This window comes from Neltuma alba, unplaced genomic scaffold (genome assembly GCF_004799145.2).
Source record: "Neltuma alba isolate B1F8T4 unplaced genomic scaffold, ASM479914v2 tig00010875_pilon, whole genome shotgun sequence".
In the NCBI taxonomy this organism is placed as follows: Eukaryota; Viridiplantae; Streptophyta; class Magnoliopsida; order Fabales; family Fabaceae; genus Neltuma; species Neltuma alba.
Window position 1 is genome coordinate 713,112 of NW_021635666.1, and position 14,967 is coordinate 728,078.

Below are 14,967 nucleotides of genomic sequence, written 5' to 3' on the forward strand. Positions count from 1 at the left end.
ATTGTTATATGAACTTCAAGTTTGTCTAGAAATGATGACTAGTCAAATAGTACATTAGAGACATTTATTATAATTTTTCATAGATACTTTGCAACAAAATAGTAGACGACTAGCGTCTTATTAGACGATTACATAACTTTTCCAAAGAGCATCACTTTAAGATCAACAATCAAATAGTCTAGCTCTTTATCGGAGTCTACGAATTTAATTTCAATTGTAGTGTCTATATTATAGTCTCTTGTCATTTTCAAGCTCTTTATCAGAGTCTATAAATTTAATTTCAATTGTAGTGTTTATATTATAGTCTTTTGCCATTTTCAAGTTTAGTTTGACTATAACCACTATCCCAAAAACAATTGGGTTTTTGTTGTGGTTTTTTTTTTTTTATAGTGGTTGACTCAAAACCGCTACATGGTCAAATTAATAATGATTATGAGCAGAATTTCTACCAGCTCTTTGATTGGCGCCTTGGTAGCAATCTTTTGCAGTGGTTTATGAGTGAGGATCGCTACTTCATGCAAGCGTCAAGGGGCTAGTTTTGTGAAACCTATTATTCCTCCGTTTCTTAATATAATATCTATTTAACTAATTTGATTAAATTAAGAAAATTGGGTAAGTTAATTAATTATAAGAAATGTGACACCTTTTTCCTAAAATACCATAATCATCTTTCTTAATACCCCATCTCCCTCTTCTACTTGATTATGGTTGAGGGACTATTCACAATGATAATTTAGAAAAAATTGATAAATATAATAAATGCATCTTATATTTAGGACCAAAACCAACTCAACAATTAGGTCCTATATTAAGGACCAGAGGAGTACTACAAAACATTGGTGGATTCCAGGCATCACATTTCGATGGGAAATGTACTGGTGTTTACAAGACAAACACTACAAAGTTTCATACAATCCAATGCATAGTGGCTGTCTTGAAAAAACAATTGCAAGATACCAAGAGTCGCATCTAGTAGTGATGTCAGTAGTAATTTCTAGACAATGACTACAATGTGTTATTGATAACAAGGATTCAAATGGCATTTTGTAGCACATTACTATTTCCAATCCTTAATATAAGAGCTAGTTAACTAATTGGAATAGATTAAAGAAACTAGTCACGTTAGTTATTTATAATAAATAGACGTTGTATTTATTAAAATATCCTTACTAATAAAGTATATTGACTAAAACTACCATGATTATAAAGACTATTTTGAGGGGGAAATGGATAAACATGAAAAACAAAGTGAATTCAGATCTTATATTTAGAACCAAAATAAAAATTAAACGAGCTCTCGTATCAAAAGAATTGGTTTCAAATGGCATTTATGGTGGCTGTTCTAACAGTAGCCGCTACAAATTTGGCAATGTGATGACGATATGCAGTGATTTTGAAAATAACCACTACTAACACAGTGCCTATATATATTTCGCTACGCCTACCATTTGTCACTTTTGCCAAATTCTGTGCCACCTCCTTTGAAGCATTTCCTTCTACAATAAACAGCTCAACACTTCAGGTTAGTTTAGGTATTTCTTTTAATTATTTAACCAATGTTTTTGGTTAATTAGTTGATTTAATTAATTGTTAATTATGTTTTTAGTTTTAAAAATATTAATACGTTGTTGTAAGCGGCTGATTATTTATGTATGGTTTAATTTATGTGTTGATGTTTAATTTTCTTTTTTTAGTTCAGTGATTTAATTGCTTTATATTTAGGATTTAATTAATTTAAATTAGATCAATTATGATTAATGTTGTTATAGTTTATTTGAAATTAAATTATTTGTTGAACAATGTTTGAAATTAATGTTTTTAATTCATTCAAATTGCATTTATTTGAATTAACAAGACTTTATTTGAAATTAAATTTATTTGAATTCGTAATTTAGTTAACTTATTTGAAATTAAATTCTTTTTAGCTAATGTTGGTAACATGTTATGAATTGAACTAATTTCAATTAATTATTTAATATTTTTAAAAATTATTTTTTTAGACTAATTATTTGAAGTTATATAATAATTTATATTATTGTAAACTAACTTATGTAATTTGTAGGTATCATACATAGTTCATCGAAATGAAAAAAATATTGACCATGACACTTCATTACGTCAAGATCCGTTCCCAGCTTGAGAGCCTCACTACTCCCAAGACCCTCCCCTTATGACGAAATCAATTTCATTTTTGATGATTTTTTTTTCCGTTGTCCAGAGTATTTTTCCAGCCGAATGATAAGAAACTATCTCAGAGTACTGTTAAGGGTCGTAACAGAGACTCCTCCCAACAATGTTTTTTCCATACACATCATCCTAAGAATCGAACTCAAGACATGATTTTAAAATGTCCAAACCCCTTCTATTTAGATCAACACATGATTTTAAAATGTCCAAAACCCTTCTATTTGGATCAATACTTGTTGATCATTTTTGATGATTTTAATCCTAACTAGATAGAGAAGTCTGTAGGATAGATTGAGCAGTTTTTGGATCAGGACCGGAGCATGATTCAAACCATGCCCATCGTTTTGTCGTCAACAGAATTCAAGGTTAATTTTCTTAAGTAAAATGACCCCAAAAAATTAAAAATTATTAAATCTCACGGAAGGCGTTAGAAGCCTGGAAGATCAAGGGAGGGTGGAAGAAGAAGAGAAACTACCTTTCCAATACCAAGAATTACGATAGGATGAGGACACCCAAGAGTTAAGGGAGGATGTCCATTGGACTTTTTAAATCAAATTATAGTAATTTAAATTTATTTGTTTATTTATTATTTTAAAGTTTTTAACATATTAAGAGGATGTTTGGATGGAATCAAAACTATAGTTAATTTAAAACACCTCCTGAATCACCAGTTGTGAAATTGAAATCAAGGGTGGGAAAGGTAGGAGTAGGAGGAAGCCAACTCTGAAAAAACTAGTAATGAAAAAAAAAAATTCAATTATATCCTTTCCTCTCTAATACTACCTTCAGTCTTTAATATAAGACCTTATTTGACTTTTATTTTGGTGCTAAATATAAAACCACAATCCATTTTGTCTCTCATATTTATGTATTTTTTCCCAAGGTAATCCTTCTAACAATAGTAGTTCTAACCAATACACTTAATTAGTAAGGATATTTTAAGAAAGACAACACCTATTTATTACAAATAACTAACTTAACTTCTTTCATTAATGTCCTTAAATTAGTCAATTAGCTCTTATAAATAGGACCGCAGGTAGTATAATAAAATGCACATCCTATTATGTATAGTATATGGATGCATCTATTTTCTTGAAATATCAGTATTAAATATCAGTATTAATAAATAATATTAAACTTGCCACTGCATGGACAGATTCAGAAGAAGATAAGCCAAATCACTAGGCTTGTATTAATCTATCACTTAGTTTTGCACAAAACAATGTAAAATAATAATAGGAAAAAAAAAATTACTCACACAAACAACTTCAAAACTTAAAGAGTTGCTCGAGTAATGGAGAAGAGCCTATAAAAGCCACAAAGCAAAGTGTGAGTGAATTTATAGGCTTAATAACTGAAAAAAATATCGAATAGTCATGACATGATAAGGAAAAAATGTATCGAAGACTTAATATTTGACTCATTGGTCGGTCTTAATTTATTACAGAATATAAAGAAAGAAAGTAAGAATCATCTTAACAAGAGATTAGAGGCTTTAGACTCTAGACAATGATTTTTAAAATTATTTGTTACTAAATTGAATAGTCAGAACCTGTCCACCATTGTTACATTTTCAACCCAACCATCTCAAGCAGAACTAAAGACATGTTCAGCTTAATAGATGCTTAATTCTTCCTCTTATGTAAATACCCAAATGCTGCTTTACTGTGTAGATAAAACGGTCACTCTCCTTAGAGAGGTTTGTAAAGCAATAAGCTTGAAACTTCTGCGGCAGTTCCTGCTGATATTATCACGCTTAGGATGGTCCTGTAAGACCGAGAAAAGCAACATGTCATAAAAGCAAAGCAGCAGTTCCATCCATTTTGCGTGAACATCATTCACAAGATTAAAAATTTTTAGGTGAGATCCAGTGATGGATGGAAAACCGGAGATAACTAGGAACCAACCCATGTATATTCTCATTTTTCACAGGAATGTGGATTCAAATCTCACTAATAAACTGAAAGCCTGAAATCATCACAGGACTACCAAACAGTACATATTCTTGATGTGACACTTGACCCTATCATGTCCCTACTTAAATTTTACTTGATGACAGAGTATTGAGAGGAAAAATGTTTCAGATGATTTATTGTCGAGGTTACATGGGTATTTGTACAAGGAGGTTCAACAAGATTAATAAATGCAAGAGAATCAACTTTTAATCCCTAGCTGACAACTACAAAAAGCACTAAGCTACTAATTACATTATTTAACACACTTTTTTTCCCCCTTAATTTGGGCAATTTAACCCCCACACCCCTATAGGGGAGGCAGGAGGAACCCACATACTCATCACGCACACCAACCCGCCGCTATTTTTGGCCACTTGGAGTATAAAACCTATAATCTCCTCTACGAGAGGAGGCGTGGGGGTGTTATTTGTGCTATAAGCTCTTAGCTACATCATTTAACAGTCCCCCTCAAGCTAGTGAGTGCAGCGAGAAGATATTATCTATTCCAAACTTGGAAACTAACTTCTAAAAATGTTCGCTAGATAATCTCTTTGTAAGAATATCTACCAATTATGGAGTACAAATTCACAACTTTCCAACTTCTATTTGATAAAATGTTGATCAATTTCAACATGCTTAGTTTGATCATGTTCAACAGGAGTATACAAAAGTTGTGGCCTTGTTACTTTCTCAATGAGAGTTGTTAATAGTTGATGAAATATAATCAATACCCATATAAAACTTGTGAATCACATACAGTAAGTGGCATTGTTATTTGCTAGACCGAAATTGTTAATAACTGATAAAATGTAGTCAATACCTATACAAAAACTGTGACTGACTAGGGGCCAGTAGCCTTGTTACTTGCCATACGAAAGCTGTCAATAGCTTATGAAATGTAGTCAATAAAGATTGGCAATATATTATTTTGCATTATATTGATTGCAAAACACCGGTAGCCAAATGGTCATCTTTAATTTTGGCACAAACTACCAAGTGATGGTGGGATCAAATCCCACCTTCACCACTTTAAAAAAAAAAAAAAAAAAAAAATTCCTGCTGACAGCCTGCTTGCCGGTGGCCGGCACTGGAGCCCTGGGGCCCGTGAAGGGCTCTAGCACAAGTGGTGGCCAGCCACTAGCTGCTAGCAGGCTCTCTAGCAAGGGGCTTATGCTTCCCCCCCCCCCCCCCCCAAACGAGGGGCAATTGACTTCAAAATGTCAAATTAAGTTTTCCTTTGTGACGTTATCAAATATTAGTAAGAAGGAAAACAAAAGGATTTGAAATAGACAAGATTACAATTTTATCTTCTTCACCTAATCTTTCATGCATAAATTTTCTTAATCCAGAAATTTACCTCACAGCAATGCAACCGAAATTCCTTCACCCTCTCTCATCTGAAATAACTCATTTTCCCAATATGCTTGATTTTCCGCCATAGTAAACAGAACCAAATGGAGAAATTAATTGGATAGAAGTTTATAAGAGAGTGAGGATATATAGTTCATCTTGGCTTGCATGCAAGAGGAAGAAGCATGAAACTCCATGTTACTGCTCATGTTTCGTGCACCCTAGTTTGGGTTTTCAAAACATGGGATAAATTAACGAAGTGCCGGGAATGACAATAATACTGTACAGTTGAGAGAGGGCTTGGCCTTGGGCTTAGAGAGTTAGTGAAAGAGTATTCGACTAAAGGTCCAATTCTCATTTTCTTAATATCATTTGTCTAAAAAGTAGATGAGATTAATATTTAATAATTTACAAGACTTGAGCCTAATAAATATCTATTTTTGATATATTTTAAAATAAGCTCTACCTAAATGGTTAGGCTCAGTCTTTTCTAGTAACTTTTCTCCTAAAATGAAACTACAAAATTATCATTTCTAAATAAATTTTCCAACTCATAAAACATATTGAGAAGGGTACATTAAGGGAGAGAAGACCATTCGAGGTGTCATTGAGGAGGGTAAATCAAACAGTTTGGAGTCTTTTTATAAAAGAGGAATAGGAAGGCCGAGAAGAACACTCAATGAGGTAATTGAACAAGATTTTTTGGTTACCAGCCTATCTAGAAACTCGATTGTTGATAGAATACAATGGCATTGTGCGATCCATGTAGCTGGTCCCACCTAGTGGGATAAGGTTTGTTGTATAAAATATATTGATTAGGTGGTAATAATTCTTTCTATCAGCATATATTATTTCTTCAAAATACCAACATTTGTCCATTTTTAAATCTTCCCTCAATCTCTCGTGGCCAAAAATAACAAAAAACCTTTCCTTAATCCCATAGTCAAATAATCAACTGCATAACCTAACTAAATTAATTTCTCTATTTACATAAATCCACTGCAATTATTTATTTCTTTCCCAGCTAAGTTAGATCCCTTTTAATTTAATTACATGATTAAGATGCCTATCTCACTCATCCCGAGGAATAAAATCTCAAGATGTGGTCCTTGATATTCAGATTACTGTGCAAGTGATTAAGGCCACCTGAAAATGATTCTTCAAGTAATCAATCAGCTCATATAGAGATGTAGGCTTGGAAAATTACGAGCAGGTCAAACATCTACATCTTGTCATGCATTTATGTGAAAACTCAAGAAATGGGTGGACATGCAAACACATACAACGGAACTCAAAGTGACATGGATAATGAACGGCATGTGATTATTAGAAGAAAGAAAAAAGTGTACCTTGAATTAGTTTGTGGACGCCTTTTCATTCTTCATAATCATACGGAATGAATTGGAGCGGTCTTCCGCAACCATTTCTCGCAATATATCATCTTCAATCTTTTCTTTTCGCCATCGGGAAGGGTCCTGCACAAATTCTTCACTAAAAATCATGCTGGAAACCCACTCTTTCCAGGTGGTTCTTTTATACTTATCTTCCTCCAATGTGCCTGTTGCCAGAAGTTGGTACACATACACCATCTTTTGCTGACCAGGACGAAAAGCACGTGCAACAGCCTGTTTTGTCTTGGATGGATTCCATTCCGAATCCAACAAAATCACCCGAGAGGCTGCTGTCAAACTAATGCCTTCAGCACAAGATGAAATTGAAGCAAGAAGTATCTTTGATGCTCCATTAGGATCCTCAAACTTATCCATTATCCTTCCACGTTCAAAGAGCTCTAGCTCCCCAGTCAGAACTAAGACTTCTCGACCTCTATGCCATCCAAAGAACTTCTCAAATAATTCAGCAAATAACCTCACAGGTGCAATGTTATGGCAAAACATTAGAATCTTCTCATTCCTGACCACGCGATAGACCAGGCTCAAAACAAATTTCACTTTTGATCCTTTTTTCAAATCATACTTCCATTTCTCTAGCTCCATCAATTGATCTATAGAAAAAAACTTCTCCGCACATACAGCTGTTTTGACTAACCAAGGATGTATCGATCCAAGGGTTATCAAAAGCTCTAACTCCAAAGGATATCCACTGCAGGCAGACATTTTCTTCTGGAGTTTACTCAATATCTCATGCTGTATATCAGTAGTATTCATTACCAATGTATAGATTTGTAAACCAGGAAGATCCTCTGAATTCCCATTTTCATAAACATCTATAAAACCACTGGTCATCTTTCTCAACATGTTCAGACCCTGCATTTGCTCTTTTTTATCTTTGGAGTCAACTTTTTTCGCAATAGTATCCAAGAAGAATTTTCTAGCTCGTGACTCTATTAAATGGCGTGCTTTTCCTCTTCCTTTCATTTTTCTCTTGTATTTAGGGTCCAGTTTTTTCAACACTTCAAAAGCAAACTTTGGTCTAGCCAAGCAAAGAGTGTTGAAGTATTCACAGAAATTGTTCTGGAACAATGTACCTGAAAGTAATATTCTCAATTCCGTCTGTACTTTCATCAATACTTTCCTCAACCTTGATTTTGTGCTTCTAGGATTGTGCCCTTCGTCCAATATAAGAATACCAGGACTTTCCCTTAATACTTTAGCCATGTACTTTCTGTGAGAAAACTTTGAATCCTCTCGCATCAATGTTAAAAATGAAGTATAACCCATGACTAGAACACTTGGGTGCGTGTGCCACTTTTGGATCTTTTCCAGGCAATCCAAAATATGCTTGACATCATCAGTAGGTTTAGGACCACCATTAAAGGCCACAGTATTCTGCTTGAACGCTCGGTAGGTTCTACGACCATGAATTAGATACACTGGAATAGGAATTTTCCATTTAATAAATTCTTTATACCATGTGTAAAGTGTTGTCTTCGGAGCAAGAACCAATGGTCGCTTCCCTGGGAATAACTTCAAGTAGCTAACAAGAAATGCAATAATAAGGAATGTTTTTCCAGCACCAGGAGAATGAGATATCACGCAACCACCTCTTTTTTTGGAAGCTGCTTCCATAAGTGTGGGGTCCATAGACCCAGCTATATTTTTCCAAAGAAATTCAAAAGCTCTCTTTTGGTGGACGTGCAACTTCCACCTGAGTTCAGGAATTAATGCCCATACATTATCATTTTCTCCAGTTATAGGTTGATCAGGCAAAGCATCAGTAAAAAAAAGATGGAAACCATCATTTTCGTCAGCCTTTGGCTCTGGTTCTGAACCTTCTCCACTGTGTTGCTTCTCCTCATAGTGCCACATCGAACGTTCCAACTGACATATTTGACAAATTGTCAGATACTGAGCAAACATAAATGGATTAAGGTGCAAATTTGTCTTGAAAGTTTTCACTTTGGAGCAATGGTACTGAAAACTCTTTTAGGAGCAAATCTGCCCCCGAAGTTCAAAATTATAGCAATATTGCCCCCTACTGTTAAAAAACTTAACTTGACCGTTAAAATAGTGATGTTAACCGTCAACATTTTAACGATAGAGAACAATGTTGCTATGATTTTCAACTTCCAAGGCAAATTAGCTCCCAAAAAAACTTCTGGATACCCAATGCTCCTGAGTAAAAACTTCCCGGACAAATTAGCACCTTAACCAAACATAAATTGTCTAACCAATGATGCAAGATTATACTACCTCCAGTCCTTGATTAATAGAAGAGCTAGATAACTAATTTGCGAATATTAAAAAAATTAGTTAAATTAATTATTTGTAATAAATGGGTGTTATCCTCCCTAACATATCCTTGTTAATTATGCTTATTAGAATGGAAACTTTTTAACATGTGTAATCACTATGAAGACTACTTTGGAGGAAAATGAACAAATATGAGAGACAAAGTAGATTAGAGTCTTATATTTATGATCAAATTAAATCTTCAATTAGCTCCTATATTTAAGACTGGAGGTAGTAATTAACATCAACAACTACATGTGTTGACGGGGAGAGCATCGGATAACAGAATAAAGGAACCCCACAGGTTCCTTTTGGGATCACAATATTTAATCTATAATTGATTTTACAACTAGAAAACACCTTCCTAATGCAAGTCGTGTCCATCTTGATGCAAAGTTAAAAAGAAAAACCGTGTTAAAAAATATCTAGTCATACTGATACACAAATTCAACAAAAGTTTCAAAAACTTACAAAGGGTGGCAAAATATCTTTTATCTCAGTACTGACAATGCCACATAAGAGACAGTAAATTCCAACTTCTTCATTCATTCTATAATCATGGCAACAAAGTGAATCAGGCTTTTCCATGGTCTCAGTAAAAACTGCAGCGCTTGAACCCTGCTAAGATAGCTGAACTGTATTAGCTTTAGAAAAGATCGTGAACAAAATAAAAGTAGACTAACAAAATAATAATAGAAATGGGCTGAGGCCTCTTTGTTACCAGAAAACCAAAAAATTAAAATCAAACTCACCTCCCCTCACCCCAAAAAAGGGAGAGGAAAGGGAGGGGGGGGGGGGAGTAAATGGCTATACCTCCGTGTCTTCTTCAACATAACTTGATGCCAATGAAACTTCCATTTCTCTCCACAACATATCCAGTTCATCAGTTTCTTCCTCGTCCTCCATTTGGGGGGCCTTTGTTTCGCTCTTTTGTCCTAAGTTACTTGTTTCCTTGAATTGCATCCACTGCTCAGTTATAGGTGGCTCAGCTTTGGATGGTTTTGCATTCATATTCTTTAAATATGAGTCTATCAATTCCTTATAGGCACCCGCACTTAAGGACCTAGCTTTATAAGTTCTTTCTTCATCAGATTGTCTGCTTGAAATTGTTGAATAATATTTTCTCCCTTGAACTGCAGCTTTATTGGAATTTATCCCTTCCCACCTGCCTTCAAAATCCTTATCATCAAAACCCAATGAATTCTTCCTCTTCAGTTTAGGGGTGCCATGATTATAATGACATCGGGAAGCAATATCACCACGCTCTTCAACACGATCTTCAAGGTCTGGAATCTTCGAGGGATGATTATGGGATTCAAAAGTTAACAAATCCATATCATTCGTCTTTGGTTCAGGACTACCCATCAGGTGATAATATTTGTTAGGAAATTCAACATTTCTTTGTGTGTGATGTTTTGAGACCTTGGCATTGGAATCAAAATGCTCAATGTTAATAGGATCACATTCTTGAGGAACAGGAACAATGGCAAGTTGAGATTGACTTTCATTCTTATCAGCATCACCTGAATTCACTTCCTTAGATTTAGGCCTCCTTTTATACACTTTAAGCTTGTTGTAGGATTTCATGTTATCAAACTTTAGTCCACTGTCATCGTGCTTCACTCCAGAACATTTTTGCAAACCAATCAGGGATGACAGTGGCATTGACAATTCATCATCCTCAGTATCATCTTTTCGAGTGTCCATCTTGTATGGCCTTGTTCTGACAAAACCAACATCCAACACATGAGTCACGTCACAGCCAAGGTAGCGCTCGGGTTGAACATTCCGGCGTTTGGAACGACGCAAACCATCAGGACTATAAGATGGAAATGCTTTATCTTTGTGGGAATCATCTCTATTGTCAACCTTATCGGTGTCAGATGAAATAACTTGGGAAACGATGGGTACTAACATGCTGTTGTCTACTCTGAAATTTACAACATCCAGTATGGAGCTATTATCATCACCCCCTATGATTTGATATACAATCTTGTTACCTGCCGATCTCACACAAAATGAAACCTTCTTCAAAACTGATGAGACAATTAACCACGAAATATCAGATAAAAATTTCCCTGAAAGCAATCTAGTTTGTGGTACTGCATGCCAGTCCTCAGATGAATCCCACCGATAGTGTTGATCTTCACAAGGACTATGCTCAAGCCTTTGGAGTATCGAAATTTGATCTATTCCCACTTCTTTGATCTCCTTACTCAGAGTTCTTACCTCAGAACCAATACAACCTTGATTAACATATATGTTTACATAATACCGACATGAGCACCCAGGTTCATGTGGCTTCCTCTGTATAGAACTTATTTTAGCATCAGCCCACACCTACAATGAGAAGAATTCTGCTGATAAAGCATACATTTAAGTGACAGAATGTTCATGAGGACTTTAACATGGGCCAGGAGCAATGCAACATTACGAGAAAAACAGTATTGAGGATCTAGTAATCTCACAACTATAGATAAAACTTTCCCATATTATAAGACCACTAAATGTTTACTATGTAGATGTATTCTATATAAGTAGAACCATACACCAAGTTAACCCAACAGCTTAAACATTTAAATGAGCTCATGACATGTTTTTATTGAAATCTCGAAGGGACTCTAACCACAGTGGTTCAAGCTTGTCGTGCGAACAAAACACAAATGCACCATTCAAAACTGAATCTTAATCAGAAAAAATAGAGATATAGCAAGGATCAAATTCTCGACCAATTGATGGTTCATGAAGAACCATGCCATGATTGGTTTTTATAAATGTCTCTAACAACTATCATCTCAAGAAATGAGAAATCAGCAGCAAAGTGCTTTCCAGTGTGTGCTTCTATCAAGTAATTAAAAAGCATTATGAAAAATCGGGGAACACATAGAACTTCTATGCAGCATGGAGAATTTATCCACAAATCATGCTCAATGACTCAAAGAGACTCCCAGACTATGAAGCAATAAGATGGTGATACAATCTGCTATTTTATATAATAATATAACAAAAAATGATTGCAAAATTGTGCTTCTCGGTCTGTGCACTTCAAGGAAAAAATCCAACTTAAATGGTCACTTACAGCATTAAGATTATTTTGATCTGAGCCATTAGCATGTTGAAAGGAAGAAAGTACACATATGTCAATTCCAGGTCTTAAAAAGCAGGAGCAATCCGATACAGTTGCTTTCCTAGACCTTATCCGAATGTCTGAAATGGGAGCTTTCTCCCTAACAACATGGTTATTATCTTTAAAATGTAAGACCATTGTTCCCCCTTCAATTGCTATGCACCTCAAAGCTTGCCATGACCCATGGAGAATTGCCTCAAATGCTGTATAGAAATATAAAAGTATCTTAAGAATCTCTGCTGACAAATGTGAGTATATGGTAATCACATTGCAAAAGTTCAAGTCTATCATGTCTGTCCTACCAATGAAAATGCCCTTTCTCCTTAATTACACCTCCAGAAGGTTTAATTCTCTTTAAGGCATGTAAAAACAGTGCTTTGATTCAAGGAATGCATAGTAATTGATAGAAGTAAAGAAAAAGAAAAGGCTTACGATAAGAATCAAATGGATGCTTCAATTGATGTAAACGCCTCTTTTTGCGCATTGTTGAGTTTAATAGCTATTTGACTTGGTGATGTCTTCCAGTGAACTTCTGCAGTAACTTGAATGCAACAAATTAGGAATATAAATGAAACGGAGATAAACATCCATTGAAGTGGAAGGCATCATCCAAGTTTGCAAAATGATCAGGCAAAATCTTTACATACGAAAGATATAAATCAGTGTCACAAATATTATTATTTTTATGTGCATCAGAAAGAATGCTTCACCTCATATTTTTTCCCCTTAAAATTGGGCATTGCTTCTTTTATTACACAAGAGAATTGAACGTTATTCCACCAAAACCAATTCCCCCCCCCCCCAGCCGTGTGAACTAGCCTCAAAGGGTATATCTATTAAATCTTATCCACTCAACATTGAGTGTGTATACAAGAAGGACCAAACTTGCTATCCTTCAACTGCACTAATTCTTATTCACATGGCCCAAAAAAAGGAAAAAGAAAAGAAAAGAATAGAAGAGAAGAGAATCTCATTCTACCAATTCTTATCCCACCTACTCTTAAGTGGCAATAATAAAAGTATTGAATTTTTGTGCTTTGCATGCAGTAATTCTTGTTCCACCCCACTTCAAATGACATAAACAAGGATCAAACTTGCAATCCTTTAGCTAACACCCAAATCTTGTAGACACGTGAAGCAGAGGATCAAACTAGCGATCCTATTCTTATCCTCATTTGCTAATTCATGTTTTCTAAGTGACATTCATAATCCTTCTTCCATCATCTATTGGGCCCCTTTAATCATTACTCAACCGTTTCTATTCTATCTCCTTTTCATTATTCTTAATTTATTTGATTTTTTTATTAGAGGCTCGAGATTATTTTACATCATCAAAATCAAATTTTTCATTACATTATTTTCCATGTGTTGTGTGGCGGAACCAATGACAATTGAACCGACTTGCAACAACGTTTAAACAAAAAACCCCATGCTTCCATCTACACGAGCTACGCTCAAGTGGTTTTTATAATCCATGATTGCTCATTCTTATTCAGTCCAGTCCAAATATAAGAAAGAAAAAGCAAGAGAAATCAATGTAAAACAAATGGCGGGTACATTAACGACTCAGCGTTCACTTTTCTTACTCTTTAGCAGGGGCAATATTACTCTACAGTATCCAGAACTTCAGATATATATATATATATTCCCTAGAACATAATATGTCATATTCACATACTCTTACACATAAATAGCAAAGCCTTGCATGCAAAATAATAGCTTTTACAGATAAATTTCCAGTTAAGAGTCAAAAGCCTATTCATTTTGGTTTCTTTACCTCTTCGGACGCAGAGAAGTATGTAAACTCAGAAACTCATCGATCAATCAAATGATCGGCAACGGAAACTTGAAGACATTCCGATTTTGCAGAAACTGAAGTAAGTCGATTTTTCCTCAAAGCAACTAGCTCAGGGCCTAGCACGTGAGGTGAGGTTGGATCCTCTAAGCCAATAAGAGAAAACTTGAAAGAGGACCCAAAAAAAAGGATCATTAAACAGAGGAGAGGGATCACATGATGCCAAAAATGTACTTGAAAATGATGTGAGTGAGTGAGTGAGGGACTGAGGGAGTTGGCTGAGCGAAGAGGGAGAGAAAGTGAACTCGGAAAAAGGCGGAACAAAAGAAAGGCGTGATGAGGTCAAAAAACAAGGAGGGCATGAAGATCCCCTGGTGTGTCGAGAGCCGGGAGAATGCTGAAAAGTTGCACGATATCCGTTCGATCACATGGAGCAAACTAGATGATGCCACGTAGCATAGAATCATATTTCCCGATCCTATCCCCTTCTTTTCTTTGCCCTACTTATGCTGTTACGCACCACCTGATTCTTCTTCCTGCCTCCACTTAACCTAATTAATGCCCTTAATTGTCATGCTGGAAATATAAACGAAATTATGATTCCCCCAAATAAAGTCATAAAGCGGGAGAAAGAGAGGGGGAATTAAAAAATATATATATAAATATGGAATTTTAGGCCAGACCAATTAATTAAGATATCAATGAAGATCTGCACTTTAACTTTCTGCCCGTGTCTTAGTTTGTGCCCTTTTTTTATCATTGGCTTCTTCTATTTGTTTGCTTTTTCTTGAGCGGAAAATGACCAGTAAAAACCTCACCTAAATCCTAAATCCAAAGATGGTATCAACAAATCCCTACCAAGAA

General features: G+C 35.2%; 1 protein-coding gene across 2 annotated transcripts; it reads right to left on the minus strand.

Annotated features, from left to right (window-relative positions):
* Nucleotides 1–3,532: 3,532 nt before the first annotated feature.
* Nucleotides 3,533–14,219, minus strand: LOC114759652 (SNF2 domain-containing protein CLASSY 2-like). Of its 2 annotated transcripts, XR_003741937.1 has the most exons (8): nucleotides 14,086–14,219; nucleotides 12,741–12,840; nucleotides 12,261–12,511; nucleotides 9,995–11,521; nucleotides 9,653–9,799; nucleotides 6,842–8,770; nucleotides 5,500–5,574; nucleotides 3,533–3,954 (listed from the first exon to the last, which is right to left on the minus strand). XR_003741937.1 is itself a non-coding variant. In XM_028948862.1 (7 exons), exons 2-6 carry the CDS (start codon nucleotides 12,790–12,792, stop codon nucleotides 6,848–6,850), a joined length of 3,900 nt encoding a protein of 1,299 aa, XP_028804695.1. In that variant the 5' UTR covers nucleotides 12,793–12,840; nucleotides 14,086–14,219; the 3' UTR covers nucleotides 3,533–3,954; nucleotides 6,842–6,847. The 2 variants fall into 2 exon arrangements, 1 of the variants encoding a protein (XP_028804695.1); XM_028948862.1 differs by lacking the exon at nucleotides 5,500–5,574.
* Nucleotides 14,220–14,967: the final 748 nt, after the last annotated feature.